At 35.1% G+C, this 11,996-nt stretch overlaps 1 protein-coding gene across 1 annotated transcript; it reads left to right on the top strand.

The window, feature by feature from the left end:
* Positions 1-2,311: 2,311 nt before the first annotated feature.
* On the top strand, positions 2,312-11,705 carry LOC131958011 (putative uncharacterized protein DDB_G0293878). Its single transcript, XM_059322889.1, has 2 exons — positions 2,312-2,504; positions 5,837-11,705. The coding sequence occupies exon 2, from the start codon at positions 5,998-6,000 to the stop codon at positions 11,440-11,442; it is 5,445 nt and encodes a 1,814-aa protein (XP_059178872.1). The 5' UTR covers positions 2,312-2,504; positions 5,837-5,997; the 3' UTR covers positions 11,443-11,705.
* The last annotated feature ends 291 nt before the right edge of the window (positions 11,706-11,996 follow it).

Genomic DNA, 11,996 nt, shown 5'->3' with positions numbered 1-11,996 from the left:
AATTTGATCAATATACCCAACATTGACCGAGCTCTTAAAATAAATAAAAAAATTGCAGTTTTTAAAAACAAAAAATAGCAACTTTGCAGGGAGTGGTATGCTGATGTATGCGTCTTTTTGGGGTTAAGTGACAAGAACCGTTTCAAACAGCGTGACGTCGTACCCCCTATGATGGAAAAGAGTAGGGTACCATTTACAGTTAAGAATAAAATGTGGAAGGGGAAGGCAATATTCGTTTTTTAAATGCCACGCCCACTACTAGGCTATTCTTACCTGCCCTACATCTGTGGCCCAAATGTCAATGGGCGATGACTCAGAGCTGAATGTAAACAATGAGCAAATCACGAAATAAGGGGAGAGCATTTAAAGCCTGTGGTTGTATTAATGAGATCTTTAGAGACAGGATAGTGATTCAAATTAAATAGCTTAAAATATTTATTTTAACTAATCATTAAATTAAGTTTTATTTAATGGTTTATGTAAACCAGAGCATTGGTAGTGTAGTAGCACGATCCTATGTAGTGTAGAAAGGAATGAAGGAACAAATAATGACTGGGTTATGTAACATGGGGCGGCGTCATCTAGCGGTAGAGCACTAGATGCTATCACGAAGTCTTGAGTTCGAATCCGAGCTCTGATGGGTATCTAATTCACGTTAGAGAAAGTAAAGGCGGCTGGGCATAGTGCTGACCGCATTATCCCTTCATATGCTGAGGTCACAGAGACATATGAACTCTGCTTCATCTACCCAGGAATCTTTATGTAGCATTAACGTAACATTTCTCTACACATACACTAACCCGCACCACACAATATTGCACAATGATTTACATAACAGTAACAGCTCATGTTAGGGTTATGCTCATGACCAGGGTTTGGAGTATGTCAGTGACACTGGTAAAACACTACGCTCGAAAAGTTTTTACAAGTACCATTCTAGTTATAGATTTAACTTACACTTAGCTGTCATACTCAGGGTTTCTATCAGGCATCTTTCTCTGGGGATGGGAGTCGGTGGGGTGGGATGGGGCTTTTTTAACTTTCGTGGACAATGGTTCAAGTAGCCCTACATACATCTATATATATAATTCTTTTCTTGGATACTATAGAAAAGACCTAGCTGTAAGCGCGCTCCCTACCACCCCCACCCCTACATGGTCTGGTGAGCTGTGGTTCACGCTAAATGTTTACAATCGTAGAGCCGGGTTTAGTGACGGCTATTAGGGGCAGATAATGTAGTTTGAAACGATTTTAAACTTAGGGGAGGTAACTAAGAGGAGTTTGCTTTCACGGGGTGGGGTGGGGGTAGGGGTTGGGGAAAGGAGGGGGGGGGGGTATCGTCCTTAACGAGCTACTGATAGTGTATAAAAGGAAATATTTTCAGTGGCAGCATTGGTACTGTCGAATTGACAAATTATGAATTACTGAAAAGTAGAAAATAAAAAAACTAAATAGTGGCGTATGATACGCCGCGGGTCGGCTAGTATTTCATATTTTCTATACGAGTTCAATATTTTTTCTATTACGTCCGGAGACGAGGATGCGGTGGACGTACTCTAGGGTTTGCCTGAAAGAAACATTGGTTATACTTCATATGCGTTCTACAGGTTTAAGTGGATTATGAAAAAAATATCATGTACTCAAATAAAGTTGGTTAAAATGTAGGCTACTATAGCAGAATAATATAACGCAAGCATAGTCTCTACTAATCCCTTGCATAACCACTTTCAAATATTTCCAGGATGTCAACGATTAAGCCGAGAATCTTTTGTAACGGGTGAAAGTCACGAAATCATCGAGTACAGCCAGATGCTGCTCAAATAACGCCAGCACGGGACGCATCACATGAAACACCAGAGCAAACATGAGCGGTATAAAATCAGTTGTTAAAACAGAAAGAAAAAATGACTAGTATTGCGGGGAGGTGGGTCTAATGTTAAAAAATTTGGGAATCCCATAAAGAAAGAATATATTTGTAATGGGGACCAAAGTATGAAATGTACTTTTTTTTTCTATTGCCTGAGCAGGAATTTTTTTTTAGTACTGTATAACTTTCGCGGTTTAGATTTTTTTGCTAATATTTAACATTAGATTAACTGATGACGTGCGTAGGCTAGCGGATAATGATTTCCATATTTAACGGTTAGGTAAAGAGCGCGATAAAACACCATTCTGCACTGGTGTGCGGCTATTTCTAGCTCATGGTGACGAACGAAGGATTCACTCGTACAATTCTCGGTGGAATAGCCTACTCATATGGGTGGTAACCAAACACTTGTTTTAGTATGACGTAACGGCGGAAGCCGAGAGAGGCGCGTTTTTGTGTGGCAGAATGATGCTATCACTTGGATTTGAATGGCCCTGAAAGCATGATGTGATTAAAGCTTAACACTTTTAAACTTGTATAACCATCTGTGTTGACTTTTTATCATTGAAGTTGGAGGATTTAATTTCCGGCAGTGGATTGTTACTGACTAAAGGAAAATAAGAAAAAAAATCTGCAGGTAAGAAACGAGGTTTTTTTTTTACATTTTTATAATAAAAGAAATAAGGTAAAACAATTTTATAAATTTCTAATGCCTTTGTCAATGTTAAAAGATAATAAGAACAGTATTTAAAATTATTTCAAACTTTTATTTTCTGAGTTTGCATTGAGGCAGTAATAGATAAAATTTGTTGAAGATGGGTTTGAAAGGGGGAGGGGGGTAGCCAGAGTTTCTTTCAGGCATTTATATTGGAATTTGTAGCCTGCTTTTAATAGTGTCACCCAATCCACGGAAATTTAATTCCGCTCTCCCCCAAAAGTTTCATGAGTGTGTCCCCCCCCCCCCCACTTCTCAGACAAAAATGTCTGAAAGTAAAGACTGTTTTAACTGGAGTAACAATCTGTCAGATGGAGATGATCAATTTAAAGCCTGACCCCAGAAAAACACACATAATTAAAACGTATTCCCTACCAGAATACTCTAGACTAAAATCTAAGATCGATACTATATTTCAGTCTATGTCTGTTTTTTAAAGGGTTCAAATATGTAGCGTTTGCTCCCTTCATATGCCGAGGTCTCTGAAGCAGATGCACTCTACTTCATCTGCCCAATGTGCCTTGGGCACGAACAAGACATTATGATGATGATGATCTTTAGTATTGGGGGTGGGGGAGTACGTTTTGCGTTTTCCATCAGTAGTTCATTAGCTACGCGCCTGAAGCTTAGGACTTGTTTTTAAACTAAGGACAATATATCGTTCAAACATCGTTATTTAGGCCCGAGCCACAGATAAGCATAAACCCCCCCCCCCCCCACTTTATTCATGTTCTAATGCCATTCTTTTAGTTAACTTTTCGGTCGAGATGGTCTCTGTGATCAAGGAAAGGCATATAAAATGCCAATACTATGCCTAGCCACTTTTGCATTTCTTACATTTATCAGGTACCCTCAGAGCCGGGTAGACTCATGGACGCCCGTAGACGCTAGTCCCAGATCCGAACTCGAGACTTTCGGGTTAGCTGTCGAGTAGTTTGGCTCCCGACCAAACCGTCCATAGTGCCAATCTTTTGGTGTTTAGTCATTGTTTTATTGAATATCTTCAAACTCTTAATATGATGGTAGATTCAAACCTAAAAATGCAATTGAAAAAATACTAGACAAGTTCAATATATTAATATATAAATGCAAGTTAAGCAGCGATTCTAAGCATATAACGCACGCGACCATTTAATGACATGGTTAAAAATAAGCTTTAACCGATTTACCCCTTTAAAAGGATGCTATTTTAGGAATGGCCAAACAACGCCCATTGTTCAAACATGAGCGCGGAATACAGGATGTAGGCAATGGTACACTGCAGACTCCAATGTATCGTTTAAAGATCCAACGTTTTTGTAGGTGCTTTAGAAAGAAGCCAAACGTACTGGGAACTTTTTAGCATTAAAGGCTAAATACCCCTAACCAACATGATTTCATAAACATCAGATAAACCAAACCGAAATACCACCCCACCCCCACCTCGTGATGATGTCACTCTCTGTGTTTACTTTTCTACCTCTGAGTAGGGACTTCGACATAACTTGACTGCACAATACTGCAAGCACGGTTCGAGATAAGAAATGGGACAGTATCAGAGATCTTGTTGAATTACCTGTAGCTAGTCTAATGTCTCTGTAGTTCAGCATAATATATATATACATATACATACATATATATATATATATATATATATATATATATATATACATATAACCTATATATTTATATATCATCATCGTTTCCTTTTTTTGCACAAGGCATTGGGCCGCCGCTTAAAGCTCTTTCCACTTTTGCTGGTCTTTAGCAAATAGTATGAGTTGTACTTGTAGGATAATAAAGGTTTTTTTTTAAAAGGACAAAAAGATGTTTACATTGAGTCGAAAGTTTTTTACAGAAAGAAATTTTTTTTTCAGATATATTTAAAAAAATTTATTTCTGTAGAATTATTTTTTTTACATCTGGTTTATATGATAGCTCGTGAGTTCGAACCCTCGGGCAGATGGAGCTCGTCAGATGGGGACAGCAGCCCATCTAGGAGAGAAAACTTTAGGAGATAGTCAGTGTTTCTTCCAGCCTTTTTTCTCCGGGGGGGGGGGGGGGGGCACTTGAAATTTTCGGTGTAGGGGCGGACTAAAGTTTTCGGGGGAGGGCGGGACACTGTTAAAAGTATATATTTTCTTATTTTCTATATAAATTCCATTTCTTTCGGGGGGGGGGGGGGGGGGTACACTTTCTTCGGAGGGGGGAGGGGGGCTCTTCTCCCCGAAGAGATGCATGGAAGAAAATATGGAGATAGTATTACCTACACTGGTTACCTTTCGGCACGTGGCTGATTCCAAGCTGTACAGGTAACGTCGTCCCTTGGGTCCATCAGCTGTGTGGAGAGATGAAGCCTGATACATGGGCTCTTCTCATCTTACCACCCGGACTGTAAGCTTGGATTTCCAATGCGCAATCATCCAATGGTCTATGAGACTATGGAGCCATATATTTGTATATTTAGTTAATTTTACTTTTTAAAAATTAAAAATGTGCATATATACTAAGTATTTAAACAAACTGTTCTGGTTGTAATTCTAACACTTCGAAATTATTGGAGGTTAAAAAAAAAAGATTCATTACCAGTAGCCATCCTACAATCCCACATTTTTAGTAAAAAAAAAAATTCTTAAAAAGTACTCTGATTTTATTCCCTTTTTAAAATAAAAAATTGCGATCTATTTCTAAAATACTGTGTTGTTTCCCCTTACATGTGGATATAACGAAATTTACCTGAACTAGATTGTTTTAATCGAAAACAATATTGTCTCTATTGAATTCTAAGAATATTAGCAAATCCCGACCAAGGTTAGGAATTAAGGCTACATTTTACGCATTAAAAAAACTTATGTGTAGAAATAACATTTGAATTTCAAAATTGTGATGCCACACTTCGTTACTCCTTACCCGTCGTCACAAATTTCCGACCACCCGGAGCATTGACGTCATTTGTGGACGACACCTTGAAGAGACATCGAATAGTAATATTTACGCGTAAAATTATATCCATCAATTATAAATAGCCGAAAATGTATTTGGTCTTTGTTTATAAATCTCAAGCAACTTTGTACTAAAAATTTAGTTTACTTGCGGTATATTTACATTGAATTATAGGATAAATTATTTAAAATAAATCAAATGTTTTGATCACTTTTAATAAGCCGCCATTCGATTGTTTTCTTAAATTATTTTAACACACACAGTATTAAAGAGAAAGTCGCTTGTTGTTATAAACAAAATCTGACGAAGTTTAATGTTATTTTATTCCCCAGAACTTGCACAAGTCGAGGGAATCACCTTTACAAATCACTAGGATTTAAAAAGATGCTGATTACAGAAATCAAGTAGAGTACAATATTTGCGTAATTTAGACAATAACTGAAGCCCAAGAAGTGAAATAACATCAGAATATCTATTTAAACCTCCCTCGAAAATGCCCGCCGTTACAAAAACACCAAGGAAAATAGTCACTAGAAGTGAAACAGCGAGAGAATTTAAAATGTCCATGAAAAGGGATAAAGCTAAAACAAAACACGCGAAAAGATCATCTTTCAATCTAGAAACTATAAGTGAAGCTAACTTACGCAAACTACTCAAAGCCAAAGAAAGGAAGAAACTTGGAAAAAATAATACCTCGTTGATTACAATATCTCCGGAAAATGTAAGAAAACATTACCAGCTGGCAAATAAGACCGATACTTTTGGCAAGTTTCATTCAAAAACTACAAGCGCAATGTTATTGCCAGGAAAGCGTGCAAAACGAGCTAAAGAAAATGCTGTATCTATTATAGTGGCAACAAAAATTGGTCCAAGGTCAAGCAACTTTTATGAGGATGTTGAGTCGCATTATTCGCCAGAAAATGCAGGTGACATACAATTTAATGATAATCAATTACAGGTAGTTAGGAGTCATTCAAAATCCCCTACAAAAAATCTTTCTACCAAAATAAAGGAAGTAAACTCTAATAAACAATACATAGATTCAAGTAAGTCAGAAGAAACGAATAGATCTAGATCTAGATCTTCAACACAAATAAACAAATCGATAGAACTATGGCAGTCCAAATCAACACCAACCAAAACTAGATCTAGATCTACTGGCATTGAAGTAACTGCAAAAGATAATCAGATCTTTTCAAATATGAACGACACAGCCCATACAGACGGCCAAAATCATCAAGAGCTTGTATCAGGAAAGAACTCTGAAGCTAAAAAAAAGGACTCAGAAATAAAGCAAAATGTAGAAACAACAGAAAAGAATTTATTGAAAAGATCATCCATGAAAGATGGACTGGGTGACATTACAAGTGTTACTGGTAGCAGTAAAAATACTGAATCAGAATTTACAGCTCAGAGTTTCTTAAAACCTTCCATTATGCAACCAAAGCAGTTTAAAAATAATACCAGAAGTAATACGAAAGAGACATTACATGTCTCACCAATTACAAATGAAACAACTTTGAAGTCAAAGCTTAAACCAAAAAGTGTTTCTGTTTCTATTCAAAAATCTGTGGACACTAAAGTAAATACTATTTTACCAGAAACACCAACTAGCATAAATGGCAAAGACCTATCCCATGGGATTATCAGGAGTGTTATTAGTAAACAAAAAGAAATTGATACTGATATACAAGAGACTGGTAATAGAACCATTGCATCAAGGACAGGAAAAAAACAAAAAGGAAATAAAGATTGTGATTTAACAATCAATAATGATACATTACAAAGACAGTCAAGTAGATTTGGGATGAAAAACAAAGAGGAGATTTCTTTTCCTGTTAGTATTTTGAGTACAAACAGCAACCAAGCAAATACAATTCCAATTATAGATGACCAACATAGACAGGATAAAAATATACTAAAAAAGACAACAGATCTGGCCCAATCATTAACAGCGAGTGGATTATCTGAACAAACTAGAGAAACACTACAGCATGAAAAAATAAAATTAAGCAACAAAATTATTAATAAGAAAACAAGATTGAGAAACAAAAGCAATAATGCTGTAATGACTAGTAATAGCCCAAATCTAAGAAAAAGTCTGTCAAGTGTTCAACTAAATGAAACCAGTTCTCAAAATTATGCTCAGAAATCATCACCTGAGCCATCCACGATTCAGCTGCAATTAAATTCTACAGATGCTAAAAAACCTAAGGAAAAAAGTAGCACCAGAAAACTCAGGCATAGAAAAAGCTTTGAAACTCAATACAACAAATCAACTGTCAAACAGCAAGGAGCTTCATTATTGGCTAATAAAAACACTATAAGGCCTCAACAAGCTATAGCAAAATCACCACAGTCATTAACAAATACATCTACTAGTGAATTCGATTTTATGAATACAGAGTCTTCTTCAAGATCTAAAAGAAAAATATCTGTGTCTAATAATAAGATAACAGTGTCTCCTTTAGGTGATGGTAAAGCTAAGACAAGAAGAGGTACATCAATACCAGTGTTAGTTGTTTCACACTCTAACCATACTAAGAAGATCATTGAAGACATCAAGAAACAACAACCAGTGGTTTCAAAACTTAGTCCACACACCAAATTAAAACTAAAAGCTAGTCATAGAAATACAAGCGCAACACCAATTTCTAGTAAAAAACCTAGCTATGATTCAGAACATGGAAAAAGACAAAGCTTAACTAATACAACCAAAGCTAGAAAGAAGAAAACATATCAACGTAAAATAAAAACAAATACGGTGAGAGGAAAATCATGGTCTGAAATGTCAAACACTGAGCATAAAGCCAATTTCAAAAGTCCACCTTTAAAAAGTGTTTCAAGTTTAGATAATAATGAATTAATTAATATAAGACTAGAAAATAAGTTAAAATCAAGGCAATCAACTCCAGCCATGAAGAGAAAAAGCCCAGAGAACAGTAAAATGTCAGAACCAATTCCAAGAAAAAGACAAAGAATGTCCAGTAGACTTGGTCAAAGTCAAAGTGTAATTCAAGAGAGAACAATTCCATCATCAAGTATAAGTAAGGGATCAGATAATACAAGTGTGAGTCCAGTACCTGAAAGAAACAATAGGACTATAGTTACAATTCACAATAGTTCCTCGAGAAACAGTTCAAACCATAAAATACCTAGTATTTTAATGGCTAGGTCAAAGGAAGATGAACCTACATTGGAAAAGAAAAAGAAAACAAGGGCAGAGTCTAAAATTTCAAAATCACGTTATTTAACAATCAATTTTAATAAAACATCAAACAGAAAACCTAACACTAATAGTGTAAAAAATGCAAAAGTAAGAAAAAACAAAATATTGAATTCCAACTTTAACAAAAATTCTTCAAATGCAAGCTCATCTGACATATTAGATAGAGCAAAGCAACTCAAAAATGATAGCCAAATTTCTATTGAGAATATTGATTCAAAGAAGCGATCAGTTACAAAAGAAGAAAAAATGAATGCCCTTGGTCTTTTTGCCATCACTGTATATGACACACGGACAGGGGAATTAATAACAAATGGGATCAGGAGAGAAACAGATTATTTTGAATCAGGCGTCAAAGACTTGGGAGAAAGCACCAAAACACCTACAAGAAATACAATAAACAATGAAGTGTTTACAAAAGACCCAGATGTACACAATATTCCTGAGATAAGTGTTGAAGTGAATAAAACACCATATACAAATAAAGCGAAGAAGACACCAAGGGAGAAGAAAAAGCTAAACACAGTGGTGGATGTTGATATAAAAGGGAAGCAATATCAGAACATCTTATCAGTGAAAAGAGCTACAGGAAAATTTCTTAAGAAAAGTAAAAAATCTCATTTAACTAGCAGTAAAATGCAACATGTTTCTGTTGACAACACACATCAAAAAGAAATATTTCAAGTTGAAGAAGATTATCCAGTTAGTACTGTTAAAGCACCCCAAAAAACACCAAGTAAAAAAGTACTTTCTGCTAGACCGAGCACCAGAAAAACTTTGCCGAGAAATACGAAGTCTGCCACACATCTGCCACAACTCATGAGCAAATCTCAAGTACGCTTGAACACAGCTAACAGAGAAAGACCTACCTCTAGCGTCAAGAAGAATCCTTCAACACCTTTAAATGATAGAACTATTCAAAATTATAAAGACCAAAAATGTTCAAAATTTCATAAAAAAATAACCTTACCTAGAAGAAAGCAAGTTTCATCAAGAAATGTCTCATCATCACCAGTAACATCAAGATCCAGATCAGAAAGATATCAAATACTTAAGATAAAAAATAAGCAGAACTCACCAACAACGCCAGCAACAGTCCCAGTCATTAAAACTCGAGGCATTGTCCAATTCTTAAAGACCCCATCACCAGATATACTAGCAAATGAAGCTACAGATTTAGGTAACAAAATGATTAAAAGAAATTTGTCAAAAAGTTTTGAGCAGCTATCTCTTTCAGTAACATCACATATTTCACCCCATGTTACTAAAAATACAAACAATACCAAAGAAAATACAAATAATATATCACAAAGCAATACACGGAAAACTGTTCAGAATAAGAAAAACAAACAGAAATCATTTTCTGTTCTCAATTCAAAGAAAATCAATAGAAAAAGCAAGAGGTTATTGCCCCTTTCTTTGAAAAATGAGCAAAGAAGATCACTTGTTCTTGAAACACCAATCAAGAAACACACTAATAATGAGAAATCAGCTACAACTCCAAAAGAAAAATCAATAACTGTCAAAAACAGAAAAGCATCCAATATTGTATCAAAAAAAGCTAAAAGCAAACATGTCATTAACAAGGCATCCATGAGATTCAAAAGAGATAAAAAGTTTGTAGGAAATAATGAAAACACAACAAAAGCTAGAATTATTCATTCTAGATCTGCTTTGAAATCTAAACCTGCTGCAAGTATAAAAAAGTCTGAAATTCAGGAATCCAGGCAAAAACGATCTAACCTTGTTAATAATGATGATATTAATTCAGCTTCTAATGTGCTCACACAAGGAAGCAATAAATACATACATTCTATAGACACACAGGATAATTTAACACAAAGGAAAAACACACCCACCAATTCTTCAAAATTGCCATTTAAAAAACATCAGACATCAATGAGATCTAATATCACTGAGGACATTGTATCTATGCAAAATATTGCAAGGGCAAAGAACAGCACTACTGAAGTAAACTCAAATAATGCATGGTCTCCTGAAGACACAAAGAACACTAATAGAAGTATCAGCAGTACTAAAGTACAATCTATCAATAGATGGACTCCTGTGACTTTACAAGTTGACGAGAATAAGAGAAAAAATTCTGAGATGCAACAAAACAGAACAGATCTATTAGAGGACGTTCAAACATCATCAGGGTTAAACAAGGATAAGAATGAACTGAGCCAGAATGTATCCTCTCTTAAGGTCTTCAAACAAACCTTGAGTAGAAACGATGGGATCCGTAAACCAATATTGAAACCATGGATTTTGTATGGAGCTCATACAATGAATACGAAATTCTATCAACATGAGAAAATAAAGTATCTACCCATACGAATCGATGAACAAAATGATGAATATGATCATCAGACTAAGGCAACTAATGTTCTACTATCGAGCAGGCTAAACAAGTTTAAGATAAATAGTTCTCTGTCCTCAAGGTATAATAACCTAGAGGATATTGATGTTGGTGTTAGTCACAAATATGGCAGGAGAATGCTCAGAAAACTGAACAGAAATGATATATTATCCAATACTAGATCCAAGCCAGTGTCATCAGAAATGTTAAGTAAAAGTTTACCCTTGTTTGTGGAGGACTCTGAAAGCACAGATAGCTACAAAGACCAGAAATTTAATTACTCAAGTGATGACATAATTTTTTTAAAGAGCCAGGAAAACTCATCTCAAACTCTCTGTGCCATTCTTTAAGTTAAAAAGATTAAACTCAGCGATGTTTAAAAAAATTAAATAACATAAGCTTTACATTTCTAATAGGCTTTTATCATAACCATAAAAATATGATTAGAAAAAATTGTATATATATTTTGTACTAGCTTTTACAAACATGTTTAGCCTTTAAGTTTTCAATTACTGTTCATATATAACAGTGTTCATTGTAGCTCATATAGGCATACAACTGTTTACATCTTCTAAACTAGCTTTTACAAGAATGTTTAGCCTTTAAGTTTTTATTTACTAGTTATATATAACCACTGTAGGTCAAAAATGCCTAATACCATATATATACTTTACTTTAGCTTTTAAAACATTTGTAAACAAAAGTATTGTTTTACAAATAAGGATTTTATTTTTTGCACCTATGTATTGCACATGTATTTGCCAAGTTCTTGTTGTGTTTTATTTATAGTTCATCATTGTAAACATTTATATTTTCAGTTCTGATTGTTGGGAAAAATATTCTTCACAGTTATTTTGAAGCTTCTGTTTTATAATTGTGCACAATAGTGAACAATATATTACTC

This window comes from Physella acuta, unplaced genomic scaffold, assembly GCF_028476545.2.
Source record: "Physella acuta isolate Inbredline_101_S28 unplaced genomic scaffold, ASM2847654v3 ptg001283l, whole genome shotgun sequence".
NCBI classification, from domain to species: Eukaryota; Metazoa; Mollusca; class Gastropoda; family Physidae; genus Physella; species Physella acuta.
Note: the sequence above shows the minus strand (reverse complement) of the source record. Positions and strands in the feature narration are given on the sequence as shown.